This window comes from Podarcis tiliguerta (assembly GCF_965153285.1).
Source record: "Podarcis tiliguerta genome assembly, chromosome: 3".
Lineage (NCBI taxonomy): Eukaryota > Metazoa > Chordata > Lepidosauria > Squamata > Lacertidae > Podarcis > Podarcis tiliguerta.
Window position 1 is genome coordinate 66,601,957 of NC_139536.1, and position 16,507 is coordinate 66,618,463.

Below are 16,507 nucleotides of genomic sequence, written 5' to 3' on the forward strand. Positions count from 1 at the left end.
TCAAATCTGGAAGTAGTGTCCCAGTTTGTGAACTTTACCTCGGTCTAAGAACAGAATCTGAACGGTGGAAGGGCGCCGGTAGCGGGAGGCCTCATTAGGGAAAGCGCGCCTCGGTTTAAGAATGGTTTCGGTTTAAGAACGGACTTCCGGACCAGATTAAGTTCGTAAACCAAGGTACCAGTGTACATTATTTTAAGAGTCTCATGCGCCATTTGGCCTGGATTCTTTTCCCTGCACATGCAAGGGCACATGTATCAGTCAAGCAGGTGAATTGAAATAAAAACAGATGCAGTTTGTGTTGGATCTCCCTTTACAAAATACCCTTCCCAAACTCGTTTTGAGGCTACAAGGAAATCTTGTTTCTGAACTTCTCTGATTGCTGGAGAACAGCATTCCAGGCAGAGCATTTCTTTCCTGCATGGAAACATGTATGCAGATCCTTACCTGCCCCTTGCTGCCTTCCAACAAGGACATCGGCTCCTGCCATGCAGCCCATCCCCAGAATGCAGACCACAATGCCAATGAAGTGCACTGCCTTGTACCGAACCAGCAGGAAGAACCAAGATAATAATATCACAACTGGAATCACAAAACAATCTAGGAGCTGTAAAGGTAAGGGGAGGAAGAAAGAGAGAGACAGAAAGAGAGAGAACAACAACTTTAAAACAAAGAATTGAGGTGCATATGACTACAAATATGGGCGGCTTCTCAAAACATAGGAACATTAAAACAGAAGGAAACAGACAGAAATACTTACCTTAGAAGAAATATGTTCAAATGGCTCAGGGGCAAAATTCAAGACCCTGCCAGTCTCTTCTTAACCCAACAGTGTTATGACTGAATCTGCTGGGTGCTAACAAGGCTTTTAGGACTGGGCCTCAACTGAAGCCGATGAGCACTTGCAAATGGGGGTCAGCGACCTTGGCAGAAAATGTCTGCTTCTTAATAACAGCACCACTTTATCAGTATTATTGCCATTAAAAAGATTCTGACAATTTCAGTAGCAGAATGGCTGTCAGTTATTTAAACAAATGCTACCACCCACATTGTTATTCCTCTTGCTGCTTCATGAGGACTCAGGGGTGTGCAAAAATAAAATAAAAGGAATAGTTCTAGAAGCATAATTTTAGGGTTAATATCACAAAGTTGGACAACAGCACTGTGTGAGCGTGGGTGTATGGAGAGTTAGAAGTAGGTGGTCCAAGAATATAGCCGTAGACAAGAATAAAGGTAGTTTTGTACATTATAGGAAAAACCAAGTAGTACATATATGTCATGGAACCTAAACATTTGTGGCTTTCCTTTTGTACTTTTTTAACCAATACACAATGTGCATACTCAGGAGGAGATGAAGCAGGTGAATCTCCACTTCAAGTATAACCCAGAAATACTGATATTTCTACTGTTGCTGCTACTATTACTTACTACTACTGTGAGAACTGCACCTCAAGAATCTGCCCATGAAGCTGGATGCTAGCAGGCAAAAAATGAAGCCAGCAAGTGGAGCGTTACCATGAAAGACGCTATCTTGAATCTATTCACCCCCTGCTCAGTTTATCTATTTCTCTCTCCACACATACACTTATATATACACACACAAGCAGCTGTATCCAACCCTGCAGCTCTGTGCATGCAACACACTATGGTGTGCACAACATAAATTCCTTTCCCTCTCCCATCCCTTCTAGCCACCCCTTCCAGGTACTCTCAGAATCGGCTCTGGAGAGTTGGGAGGTCATCTGGTGCAGATTGCGGCGAACAAGTGGGGGAGGAGAGGAAACTGAAGTCCTGTGGTGAGAGTGGAATGCTGCTAGTGTGCTGTTGGATATAAGCCACAGATAAAATTTCAAGAAAAAAGATTCTGATTGAACTGTAGGAATAACTGTTCTGACAGTAAGAGCTGTTCAACACTAGAATGGACTATCTAAAATGGTGGTCGGCTCTCCTTCACTGGAGGTTCTTAAACTGAGGTTGGATGGCTATCTGTCAGGAATTCTCTAGCTATGATTTCTGCATTGCAGGGGCTTGGACTAAATGACTCCTAGTCCCTTCCAGCTCTACAGTTATATGATTCTATAGATGCACACCAAGTTAACTGGACAAAAGGCTGTATAAGCAGGAAAAAATATTGTTTCCTTCCTCAAAACCAAGCCTCCAACATTATAACTCTAGCAAGTGGTCTTCCTGTGTTCACAGTCTGGGCCTTAGAAAGTGGTGTGTGTGAGTGGGTGGGTGGGTGCAGAGCAGATTGTTGCTCTTGCCCAACAAACCTGGTTCTAAAAAAGTGGACTTTCGTGGTACGGAAAATGATGAGGAAATGTACTGGACACTGTGTGATAACAGGTCATCTGGCAGCGACTTGGCAGTCCTAAAAAAAGAGCGTTGGACCCAACACTGTAGAATAAGGACCATAGTTGTCAACAGGAGATAGGCTCTCTCTGTGTGTGCTGGCAACTGTTCCCCCCTTCAGTAGCTAAGTTAAAAACTGTTTCTGTCAGAACTCTTTTCCTAACACTTGAGATTTCCATGAGTAAAAGTTAAGAGTTAAAATAGCCAGTGGTTAAGACCAGGAACTATTAGCTGGGTACTGCCCAATTCAATTTTTAACCAATTGATCGTCAGCAAACTGTCTCTCAGGCTTTTGCCTTTAAGATGGGGAAAATAATACTGCCTATTTCATGCAGTGGTTGTAAAAAACAACTGAAATAAGCTTGTGGTGTGTTTGAGCATTAAAAAACCAACATACATAAGGTTGTGTCCAATGTTAGTCCTACTCAGGAGTAAGTCCATTGAGATTAATAAGCACAACGAACTTAGCTCCATTAATTTCCATGAGTCTACACTAAATAAAACTTAGTTGGGTAAACCTATACCATTGTTATAACAACGGTATTAATACCTTTGCTCAGCATATTAGAACATATACCAGTGCTTATCTAAGAGAAGCTCAGGTTAAAATTCTCAGAGATAAATCTGGAATTTTCATTTCTATGGGGAGGGAGAAATAATTTATAGCAGAGCAAAGCCAGCTCGCCTTCCCTCACACTTGAGCCCTACGCCATCAGACTGCATGAAACAGTGTCAGCTTTTGACAGAATAAAAGTATAGATGGAACCACCGTAGAGTGAATGGAAGCACCATTATGAATAACAAAAATGGCACAAGATATGCCAAGGATGTGAGGGCTCAAGCAGTCCCTGGAAACACAGGGGAGAAGAGAACTACTAATGGAGGAGCTCTGGGCTAGAAGCAGCTTCTGCATTTAAAATAAGAGCATTGATTTAAAAAGGCACACTTAGGCTACTCTGTGGAAAAATAACAAACAAAAATAGCCTCAAGCGTCCCTCACAGCGCATTTCTTAATATATGAGGAAAAAGTTAACAGAAGCTACTAATAGGCATGGCATAGGAACTATCTTACATCTGTACATCTTGGGTTTTTTTTAAAGCCTTTAAAGTTACAAAACTGAGCATATAAAGCACAATAGGCAAACTGTCATTTCTCTGGAACGGTCACATTACGTGGGAAATTATGTTTTCAGTTTAGAGGTGCGGCAATTTCATATTTAAAAGAAACGTCCAGCTTCTCATCCTAGAGCCCCAAGAGATATAAACAAGAGAAGTGTATAAACGCTGCATGAAAAGCACTGCATTATAACATGTGAACCGAAGAGAAGAAATATATAATGATCTTATGTAAGCTCGTGGTATAACATAGAAGTTTTGTCTTCGGCTGTGTGTGTGAGGGAGGGGATACTCCACATAAACATCTTACAGAATTATTTGTATCCAATATTTAACATTTACTGACATTTACAAAGACCGTTTGTGGGTACCATAGAGGTGCTGGTGGGCACTCTGGTACTCAGGAGCACTGCATTGATGACTCCTACTTTATATGTTTGCTCCAGTAAATAACTGCCTTGGATTCTTTCCTAATAACCTCCCCACCACAAAATATTAGGGTATAAATCTAACATACAGAGGCAATACCAAACTACTTGCAAATACCCTAGAGTTGATTTTTCAAAATATAATTTTACATTAAATACTGCTGGGGTTTTTTAACATGTAACTTAACTGCAGGGTATAAGACACCACATGCCCATTAAAATAATTCAACACACATTTCTAAACATTTATGGAAACATTGTTTTTCTATTTATTCTCTCCAGGTGTAGCAGGAAATACTTGTTAATTTGTTCACCTCTTTTGATGCATTTTTTTTAAAAAAAGAAATACACACACACACACACACACACACACATATATAAAAGTGCAATCTGTAACCATGAATAATAATGGAATATTTCCCCATTAATGTCAGTAAGATGTGGAACGCACCCTAGCTATGCAAAAATAAAAGGCTGGTCAGGTCTATTTGCTTTTCAATTAACCATTATGGAGAAAGAGAACCGGCAAATTATATTAAGCTCTTTCCACCATATGTCACTGCCTGTCCTGCCTAATATAGTCCTCCTCTTCAATAGCTAAATTTAATACGATTAAAACAAGGGTGATATGATTGTTTTACATAGTGGAATGGCTGTTCTGCCTAGCCATTAAGAAACAGCTCATTTAAAGCAATAGAGCTGCTATTGTATTGATTAGGTCTGTGCATAATGCTGCGTATAAAGCTATTCTAAAGGCCTTGTGGCTGCTTTTTATCTTATTAATAGTGTTCATGTCTGGTTACTTAACAGAGCCAAGCTGTTATACAGCAATCTGGCTGACCATTGTAACCCCATGCGAGTGACCTTTTCCTTTGTGCAGATCAGCTATTAAGTGTAAGAAACAGACTGGGGAGGGAGGGAGGAAAGCACATATCTAGCTTCTATGCATAATAGTCCTATAATGAGCATTGAGATGGGGACAGGGGGCAGGGGACAGGTGCCTCATTGCCCACCCAAAAGCAGATCAATGCTATCAGGATCTTTAGAATTCAGCTTCAGACAGTTTGGGGAAATAGGAGGGAAGGAAAGTTTCCTGGGCCATGTCCACTGACAACACTTGTGATGAACACCAAAACCCTCAACACTTCTGTCCCTTAAAAAAACCCCATATTTACCCAGAAGCTCCCTACTTATCATAGAAGAGTGAGGAAGGCATGTCCCAAACATCCTTCTCCCCGAAATACAGTGGTACCTCAGGTTAAGAACTTAATTCGTTCTGGAGGTCCATTCTTAACCTGAAACTGTTATTAACACGAGGTATCACTTTAGCTAATGGGGCCTCCCTCTGCCACTGCGCCTCCAGAGCACAATTTCTGTTCTCATCCTGAAGCAAAGTTCTTAACCCGAGGTACTATTTCTGGGTTAGCGGAGTCTGTAGCCTGAAGCGTCTGTAACCCGAGGTACCACTGTACTAAAAAGAGATTATCTTCTCAGCTTCTCATTTCACAAAGCCACTTCCCTGAGACATGATAAGTATTGTCATCCTGATACACCCAATAATGTTTCCCAGCTGATCACTTCCTCCCCTTACCCATTGTTGGTCCTTGGAAAGCAGTATAAGAATTAAGAGTTTGAGCATGCCTTTATCTTCATTTGCTTGGGAAACTGCTACAGCTCTCCTTCAAGTTGAGTCTCATCCTGGATGAAAATCAGCTACATATAATTTGTCTGTTAAGTTACTAAATGTTCTTTACAGACCGTAGCCTTCTTCAGGTGGTCTGACGCGGAGTTTAGTAAACATGCAGGGACGGATGCAAGAATGAGGGTGCTAGCTCAGCCCTCATCATCATTCCAATCATTCTCCAGAAACAGGAGAGCAACCATTTATTACCCTTTACTCACTGAGGCTCTGTTCATGTTTTAGAAAGCTGGGAAATCTTAAATGCACATCTGCTTGCGCACAGGAGGCTCCCCACTTCTGACAGCCACCCTCCAACTTGGGGAGGTGACAAGAATGACAACGGGAAGTGGAGCTAGCATGCTTGTTCTAGAGCCCCATCTCACAACATATTGTCTGAATGCCTGAAGAGGGCTAATATCCATCTAGAACTACTTGGAAACGACTGTTCATTTTCCTTTTGATGCAATTCTGCCTTCTCTCACGCTGCTTTATCTTGAAACATTAAGAAAAGGCTTGGATTTGAACTCTGGAGTTGATTAAGTGGTTTTCCAACTTGGGAATTTAATTATGGGAATAAAGGGAGTCTGCTAAAATGTGTGTCCCTTCCCTGTAAGTAAATGCTAGATCCCACATATTCAGACTTAGGATTATTAACATGCCTTGGGGCGGCAGTCAGTTATTGAATTTACAAAGGGTGTGTCTCTATGCCTGTCCTAACCCCACAAGAAAGGTGAGAGAAAGTGACCCTAATTGTTACAACATTATAAATAAGGATCCAGAAATTTTGGCTGTCATAAGCCACTGCCAAATGTTTGTGGTTGCTTGGACATTGTTTCTCACTCCTCTGAAGGACAGGGGTCTCATCTGCTCTGAGCACCTCCCAAGTGCAGCACAAACAAAAAAATTACCCCGCCTTCTCCCCAGCTCCATGACTGGGGAGAAGGCTGAGGTTTAATCCCATCTGCCGGACACTGATGGCCCACTTGTCATGTAGAGCAGAACTGCAGAGCCCTGCTATTCTTTTATTTATTATTACTATCATAATACCATTTGCCATGCAGACATGGAGAGTGGGAAACAGTTGATTAAGATATCTGTATGATTCATCTTGCAAGCCCAGAATACACTCCTATGTTGAGGGGTGGAGGGAGAGAAAGGGGACAGAGAGCATGTGGAGCAAAATAACACCTTCCTCTCTGCACTCTCCCCCTATGAGTTTCTAGAAGACCCACCCACACTTGTTTTAATTATTTATACTGCCATCTTCCTCCCCACCACAAGGGGTCAGTGCAGTCAGCATCTTAAAGCCTCTGACAGGGATGGGCAAATCTGTCAATTTCGGTTCCCTCAAGTTTCTCATATCCGCCCCCAATCTGATATTCAGTTCTCCACATTTCTGCATCAGTCTGCAATTTACTTATTTTATCAAATTTATATGCTGCCCTTCTGAGGATCACAGGGCAATTTGCAGTATAAATTAACACATTTTTGTATGCAGTTTTGCATACAAAATTGTGTACTGCACATTTTTGCAAGCAATTTCTTCTTATGCATTGTAGTTTTGTAGGTTTGTTTCACAGATATACGGATTTTTATGCCTACTTTCCCCTTAGTAAATGCATTTTTATAGACACTGGATAACTGCATCACAATATTTGGATAAGCGTGAATTTTGAAGGATGGCTCTGTTTTTGGTTTCCCTATTTGGTGGGGAAGTGCAAATTTGAATGTGAACTGAAATGATTTCCTACCCCATCTCTATGGACAGTACTTCCTCTTTGTCAGACAAGGTAGGGATGGGGGCAATAAAGTAGGAATTTGTAAGGTCTCCTTTCCACATCAGGCCAACCGGATCTGATGCTCTTGAACTTGCCTGTGTATGGGAATGCAGCACCCAACTGGATTATGCACTTCTTCAGATTTTGCAATGCATTTTCACTGTACAAAAGCATTATATATATATAGTAAAAGATGCATATGAAATACAAATTTCACTGGTGAATGCATCAGAGAGTTTGTGTTTTACAGAAACAGCAAAGAAAAATGCATACAACAATAACACAAATTAATAATAATAATACAATGGGATGGAACAGGAAAGGAATGGCAAACAACAGGATGGAATGGGAAGCAATGTGATGCCACAGGATGGCATGGAACAGATCAATGATTGAGTGCAAGCGAGACTGAAACTGGATGCAATCAACCCATTCCTAGTAAAAAGTCTCGCCACCGTCTCATCCTCTAGGCTCCATAAGCTCAGCAGAATGTATGCACTTAAGTGCCTTTGGCTCCCTGGTTCAAAGCAATTCATAAAACATATGTCCATGACCAAGATTGTTCCCAGCATTGCCTCAGATTATTTTATATGCCCTCTTATCCTCTCACACACAAAAGGAGGTGCGTTACTGGATAGGCTCTGGAGGCAGGACCTGATTTCTCACACAAGGCAAACTACAAGTGAGAGACAAACAGAAGACTGGAACTATTACAAATGCATTCAGAACAGAACTGCATGTGGTAAAAGTGCGTGATCCCAACCACAGCCTAGAGGGCAAGTCAAACCAACAACACTTGTGCATTGTGCTGTTAGGGAACTAAGCATTCACAGCAGTCAAAGGCCATCCTAGAAGAGGACAACTCCAGTTTACGGCCATGGATCACTGGGTTTAGCAAAATTCAGCCATTGCATCTGTGCAAGGATGTTGCAAACAACAGCCCCATTAATTATCAAATTCCATTTTTTCCCCTTTTCGCACGCAGCACTGATAAAAGGGAGCAGACAAATATATACAGGGCCTGGGTGGAACAGTTGGGAGAAAGGAAAGCACACAGAAAGCATGGGGAGAGACACACTTCAGTACACAGGGTGAAAGGATGATAAAATGGGGAGTGTGGGAATTTGAGATCCTTGGAGGAAAGGTGGAATAGAAATCTAATAAATGTATACTGCAAAATGCATGGTGCATGCATTCATACATTGGCATCCTTTTGTGGGTGGGGGAAGCAGCTTTGGGATCAGTAGGACACACTGTGGGGAACGAGCTGGTTTCTTCCACTATCAAAGCAAAGTGCTGGTCAGCAAACTCCAGCTGGAATTAAGCAAGAAACAGCTGAGCTGCTTCTCTGCCATTGATTTGCCCCCACTCCAATTACTATCTTCTGTCGCCACATTTGGGCAGCTCATTAGTGCTGGCCGCAAGCAAACTGTGTGAAGCTCTCGCCCCCCTGGCCCCCCACAGCTGCCACTTGTCAGTGACTGGCCCTGAGGTACAGTAGCAGCAGTTGCAAGAAGGATTAAGATTTCGTCCGGAGAGGGATTTATCATCCATGCTACCCTCACCTCTTCTAATTGGCAATTTCCCCTCTGGTCTTCTTGTCTAATGTGACAGATCTCGGAACTGTCTATTCTCTCTCTGACTCCAGGCATTCACTACAAAACAGGGCTCAGAAACCCACAACAGCTTCCAATCTGAGCTCTTGTTTGAAATTACACCTTTGGAGGCCAAGAATATCCAAAATGGTCTGCAACATTTTTTTTTCTAAATGCAACCACGAGCGATCATCTTCACTCTGTGAGACTGAATCCTATCAGATATAAATAAATGCATAAATACATAAGAACTCCCACTGTGAAAATGGCAAGTGCTATGGAAGAAGGGAGCACTGCATCAGTCATATTTATTTTTCTCTTCTAAGTGGCAAACATATTGCTTTGCTTTTTGTGGACGACATTATCACACACAAACTTCATCGACAGACATATGCTCATATTTCCGATTTCAGAAATAATGAGTGAAGGTGCCAATATGTTTTTGCCAAAGAGGGAATGTGGGGAAAGAATGCAGAGAAAGAACTACTCAATAACATGTTAGTACCTGCGTACTGGTTGTTGTCTGATGCAAATGTTATCACTAGGGATGCTGTAATCTTCATTGTTCAGACATTTCACAATTACAGAGCATGGGATGGATGCACAATAGCCTGACCCACCATGAAATAGAAAGCCGATGAGCTATCTGAATTGCAATTTAAGCTATGCTGAAAGAATTATTTTGTCAATAGACATAGTAGCAAGCAGATAATCATATTTGCATTAGGTACGACTGAAATCACATATTCCTGTAACTACTCATAACATCCAATCCCTGCCTGCTTTTGTGTATAAGTGTATATTGCTTTTATATATAGAATTGGTTTTACATATGGAATTCTTTTTATTGGTCACCTTTTAACTGTGAAATCTCTTCCGAGATACTTATGGGAAGCAACTGACATCAAATAAATAAATATGTCTCTTTAGATTTTCACATGGTTGGAGTGATAGACTTTGCATTCTTGCCCTGAAATCACATGAAACAGTTTTAGAGCTGCAAGGACAACATAAAACAAACATGGCAAGCAGATAATTCAGATGCAGTACCCATAATATTGGTTCACAAACCATTTGAGGAGGGCTTGAATTGCTTTCCTCGTGACTACTGGCTTTGTGTGAATGTTGCAACCATATGATCCCATGGTGGGGTTTTTTTTTTACTGATCACATGTGGGTTGTTTGTTTGTTTGTTTGTTTTAACCTATCCTCACTCAGGAGGGACCTGGCCATGGAGAAGGGTCTCAGTGACCTAGGAATGAGCCATGTGACTAGCTCCACCCATGTGGTCACTTACTTCACATACAGATGACAGATACGTGAGATCACACCAAGGAGAAAGCAGCTGTCAGTCCATACAAGTGGGCTAATAATGTGGGCACTCATCTATGTACTGAATTTTTCACTCTATAAGACACACCAGGCCATAAGACGCAGCTATTGGAGGAGGAAAACAAGAAAAAAAATATTCTGAATCTCAGAAGCCAGAACAACAAGAGGGATCACTGCGCAGCAAAAGCAGCGATCCCTAATGCTGTTCTGGCTTCTGGGATAGCTGCGCAGCCTGCATACGCTCCATAAGATGCACACACATTTCCCCTTACTTTTTAGAAGGGAAAAAGTGAGTCTTATAGAGCAAAAAATACGGTAATTTGTACTCACTGTCAAGTATTTATAGATTCACATTTGGATTTGTAAATAGTGGCCTTGAGCCAGTCATTCTCATTCTCTCATTCATTCTCTCTCTCTCTCTCTCTCTTTCTCTGCCTAACTTACCTCACAGGGTTGATGCAACTAACTACATTTATCTAGAGCAACATAAAAATAAGTCCATATGCTGGACTTCAGCTGCTGTGTTATTAAAAACAAAAGCCTGTTTTACTTCTATACATTGCAGGGGAAAGAAGAAAACCATCAAATTTCTTTCAACTGGTGACAAGACAAAATCAACAAAGTGGATCTTCAGTTTAGACTAGACTGCAGAGATAAACCTTCAGTCCAAACCAGTGCTATTTTTCTAGAAAAAGAGGTGGCGGAACTCACCATGAACACCTGCCTCATTCTCTTAGAATGGCAATAGTGCCCACCTGAGAGGTGCCGGAACTGAGTTCCAGTTGAAAAAAAGCCCTGGGTTGATGTGAGGTAAAAATTGGGACAGACTGGTTATGCTGTCTTGAACTCCCTTGAGGAAAAGCAGGATATAAATCATGTACACATGCATGTACACACCCACCCACCCACCCACCCACACCCACACACCCTACTTACACACAGAGCACAGAGATAGAGATCTGGCCGGCATTAGAATGCCAAGTGCATGTATGGCATTTTAAAGGCTGATAAGGCAAAACTGAGCTGACATATTTGGTAGTAGAGTAGAAAAAAATGCCAAAACATATGTTAACATTTTGTTCCTGCAAGTAGCTGCATGGAGCACATAAATATGTAAAGGAATTAATTACTGAGGCTTGTCCAGAGACTAGGCTTGCATGGCAAGGCCATTTCAAGTCATCACTTGGAGCAGAAAAAATCCCGCACCTTCTCTCTGCAAAAGCTGTCCTTCAAAAATCAATTCAGAGACTAAATCACCGCTTATTACAAGTGCCAATGGCAGAACGTGGGCCATAATGCTATTCTAGCACAATGGGAAAGAAAACCCAGCTAGAAAAGTCGATGTATAATGCATGACATTTTTAAGAGAAAACCTATAACATCAAATGAAGTAGAATGCTGGCACCTTCTCAATGCAGTACCAGGAACTGAAAGCCCGGAAAATATTTCATCTGCAGGAAGGCTTAACTGACAGATAACCAAAAGAAATCCAGCATTTGATTTCTTGTGGAGGGTGCAGGGTGAGCCTCATCTGTGCAACTGAGAAGCAAGAATTCTGCATGTACTTAAGACTTCTTGCTCAAACATTTATTGAACTTTGTGTGGACCTACACAGGGGACACACCAACTGCCGGGATAAATTTGTTAAATAATATCATACAGGGACCTCCAAAACAGCAGCAAGGTTTTTATGCAGACAAGAAAATGAGTGTAGAGGGTATGCACTAATTAAATAACAGAGGACATTCTGTCCATATGCAATGCAGGTTAATTCAGCAAGATACTCTAATTTAGAATTTTTTTCATTCTGTTCCAATAAATATCTATGAGTCATTCCAAGCATGTACTGCTTAGGCAGGCGTCTTGTGCCAATAAGTAGCACATGATGTTTTCCAGTCCCAAACAGATCACTGGACTGGTCAATTGTTCCTGAAATTTGAGATTTCACAGGACTTTCAGGGTGTCCTAAGTTACCTAGGCCTCCTCTTCACTGAGGTGGGAAACCAGGGGTGGGAAACTTCTTTCAGCTTGAGAGCTGCATTCCCTTCTGGGAAACTTTCTAGGGGCCGCATGTCAGTGGCGGAGAGCCAGAAGCAATGAAGATGTATTTCACCTTTGTACTGTAGGATGTTGCTTCAAAAGCAAAGCACCTCAAAATTTGGTTGCAACTGTTTTCTGAGTCAAAACATACCAAACAAATAGGAGGCAGGGGTGGGCAGTTTGGTGAATTTTCTCTTTTAAGACAAAAGAGGGAAATCATGGAGGCATGTGTGCAGACTGTCAATTGGTATAAAACTATGGAAGTTAGGTCCATTTTGCAGAGATTTATCTAGGTTTATTTAAGTATATATGTGTCTGTCAAATTCACAGTTTAAGGTACACCCTAAATGCATAATCAAAAATGTCATGTGGGAAGTATTTCCTAGACAAAAGCCGCTCTTCATTTTTATGCTTCCTCCAGGAAACATCTACAAGCAGAAGACTTCCAGCTGGCATTGATAAAAGTAGCTTACCAAAGGAAATGTACTATCTTGCAACACATCTTCAAAAGAGGCTTAGAACTATTTTAAATTATAAACAAGATAATGCATCAAATTCCACTAAAGAGTATTTTGATAATTAAGTGTAGGTGTTTGCAGAGAGCTGCCTAATATTTCTTTCTTGAAAGCACCACAAGCTTAGTATATTTGCATATAAGGTTTTGCATCATGGAGCAAACACTTCATGTGAAAAAGGATAAACGCGACAAGCAGATTATCTGCTGAAATGGTTCATAGACTACTTAACATTAAAGTATTGTAAATGAGATTTCTCATTTGTTGAAATTGCATCGCCATCAGCTAAATACAGATCCATTGCAATGAACTACTCCCTCCATAGTCACAGGTGCCATATTAACTGAAGGCAGTTCACACAAACAGGGACATTTTCTCTGTTGGGTGGTATATATTGCTGTCCCCACACAAGCAAACGTTTCAAATTTTGTTCCCACTGAAGCTTCCAAACTGTCTTTAGAGGCAGCCCCACAAATAATGCATTGCACTAACTTCGAGGTTACCAGAGCATAGGCCACAGAAGTTAGGCTATCCCTGTCCATTCAGGGACAGAACTGGGCCACCAGCTGAAGCTGACAGAAGGCACTCCATACCACTGAGGACACAAGTGGTAGTAATGGATCCAGTAACACTCCCAAGCTATGCACTTGCTCCTTAAGAAGGAATGTAACCCCCTCAAGAGCAGACATTCTCCCATCCATCTGGCCTAGGGAACTACCCATTAACAGTGCCTGTATGTTATCTGGATTAGGTTTCAGTTGATTATCTCTCATCCAGTCCATTAGGAGACAAGACACCAGTCCAGCACATTCACTGCCACACATGTAGATGTAAAAGGAGAAATAGAGCTGTGTGTCGTCAACATACTGCTGACAACACACTCTGAAACTCCAGATGACTCCACTCAGTGGCTTCATATAGATACGAAACAATATGGTGATAAACTTGAACTCCGAAGGACCCCCCCCCACACGCACTGAAGGCCCCGTGGTACCAAAAAACACTCCACAAGCATCACCTGCTGAAGATGACCATACAATTAGGACTAGAACCACTGCAAAGCAGTGCCACCCATCCCCAACTTGGATAGCCTCACCAGGAGGTTGCAGTGGTTGATGGTATTGAAAGCAGCTGAGAGCTCAAGGAGCACAATGCCCTTGTCTGTCTCCTAACTGAAGTCATCATATAAGGTGACAGGGGCAGTTTCTGTGCTAAAGCCAAGCTGAAACCTTGATCGCTCTCCCACACATTCCAGAGATTTATGTATATTCCTTTTGCTGCAAGGCCCTGCCTGGGTTCACTGATGCAGTGACCTAACATCGGCTGTCAGTTCTGATGCAATTCTGTAGGCACTGCCCTGCCTAAGAAGCCATTTTGCCTGCAGGTCATCAGATTGCAACCACTCCCAAGAGTCCATACTAGAATGAAGGAGTTCCTCCACACAAACAGCTGTTTCAGAGGGTTCCTGTAGCAACTCAATTGGCCTAGTTCTTGTGTGAATCAGGCTCGGCTAAGTACACAAGACAAAAGGGGCAGTTTCAGTGACCTTTCTGCTAGAGATGAAGCTGTGGGGTTTCAGCATTTGAAGGTCTTCTTAAAGATGGGAAGGCATTATCTGATACAACTGAAAGAATCAAATGAAAAAGCTCTGTAACTCTTGTGCAGGTTTATGCAGTTCTTCTAACTAGCTAACCTGACTGTTCTCTACTACCTCTCTTGCTTGTAGGAAGGTAGCAAATCTCCCCACCCAACCTCTTGCCACGTGACTACCCAGTGACTGCCATGTACATGATCGCTTTGTTTTCCAGAATGATATGTAATGTTTTTGGAGTATCAATTCCTTGATCCATACCAGACAGCTCTGGGCTAGGGATAGACTAGTCTAACCCAGGACTTGCAGTAGGGAGGCAGGGAAAAGGAGAAATTCTGGATGGAAGAACACCAGTCTGCATACAACTGTAAGCAACGAAGCAACTCAAAAATAAACCAACTAATAAGCGCAGTCTGAGTCTAGGTTCTTATTTCTTAGAGTCTCAGGTCTCTTGCCACAACATGATGTTCTGCAAAACTGTGACTTCAGTGTCACATTCCCTAATTCACAAGGATTTGGGTAGAAGCGGACTACAACCTACAACTCTCATGCTCCCTTCCATGTGTTCAATGAATGCGCTGGGGGTGCATGACTGCAACTACTGGCCCTCCTCCAATCTCTATGTGGGGTTGCCAGTCCCTTCTTCAACTACAGACTAGGGGAGAATGTGCTTTCAGCTTTACATACATAGTATGCACAGTCAGGACCTCTTGCACAACCATGTTCCCCATCACATGCATGTAGTGCCCATTTCTGCCCAATGTGCGAAGGAGCAGGAATGGTGACCCTAAGCAGAGCCATAGTAGGTCTAGTGGGCACATCCTTGCTCCTTTCCACAGGTTGACCGACTGGGTGGAAGGAAGCCTGAAAAGAAGCATAAGAGAATGCAAGCAAAGCAGCGATGACTGGAGATCTTACCTGTACACTAGTAAAAGTGGTATACTGATAAGCTTTAACTACCAGGTAATTTGCTTCTATATCTATTATCCCCAGGATCATGTACTTCCACCATCTTCGTTTCAAGATTGCCAGTAAGTTTTCTTCTCCTGCATTGGAACAAGGAAAGAGGGAGGGGGAAGAGTTTTTAAAAGATTAGATTTATAGCCATGACAATAATCCACTGGGTTTCATGCAGAAGTGCTGCAGAAGGTGCTCCTGCTCATTTACATACAAGTAAATTAAATATTCCTTACAGACAGCCACTGAGGCCAAGCTAAAAATTAAATAAAAAGGCATCTCAGTTGCCTTTTCATTTGCCACTTCACCTCCTGTTAATCCTGTGGCTAGGATAACATCTGTACAATATCAAGTCAAACACACTGGACACACACACACACACACAATGAGGTGGATTTCCTCCCTTCTTTTTGGATAACTGGTAACTTGGCTTCCAAGAATCAATTCTGTGCAAAGCCAAAATTGTTCTTCAATGTCCCTGCAGAGGAATCCTATCAATCACACAATCCCCGATTTCCACTTTGTGAAGACTGCCAGTACAACAAGGACAACTGATTAAATCTACAGTTTCTAAAGGTTAAATTGTCTTAACACTAGGCCAGGGATTATTACTATGTCTGATACAAATGAAAATGAACATGCAGCTAGAGTTTGGGCATCAAGCTCCCTCCTTGTTCCTCTGATCAGGATTTCATGAGGGTTACAGTATGGACAATATGCTATTGCTGCAGATGAGGATTCTTAAACCAGCTTGAACATTCAGGATGAAATTCCTCTTCTCCAGTACTGGAACAACATCTAACCTTGCAGAGTAACTGGTGGAAATATTGTGCAAACACCAAAAGGAAGCTGGGGCATATTTCACTGGCCTTTCACAACTTGGATTGCCTAAACCAATTGTGTGATTCAAATGGCAATTTGTTCATTAGCAAATATCACCCGCCTTCTCAATAGTTAATAGAATCAGAATGTTTCCAATTAGAAGTGTAAAGGTTGCATTCTAATTATGTACTTACTACATTGAGATTGCAAAATTAAAAACAGGCACTGTTTCCTCCTCCCAAAATGAAGAAAAGAAGCAGTGGGAGCCGCAACAATGTTACATTAAGTACTATGTCCAGATTA

At 41.8% G+C, this 16,507-nt stretch overlaps 1 protein-coding gene across 1 annotated transcript in view; it reads right to left on the bottom strand.

Moving 5' to 3' along the window:
• The window catches only part of SLC35F1 (solute carrier family 35 member F1), a 177,873-nt gene that overhangs the window by 25,448 nt on the left and 135,918 nt on the right, over positions 1-16,507 (bottom strand). Inside the window, exons 3-4 of the mRNA XM_083435223.1 lie at positions 15,344-15,471; positions 445-604 (exon numbers count right to left, since the gene is read on the bottom strand). Of these exons, the coding sequence (XP_083291349.1) occupies positions 445-604; positions 15,344-15,471 (288 nt within the window). The remainder of the gene's footprint in view (positions 1-444; positions 605-15,343; positions 15,472-16,507) is intronic.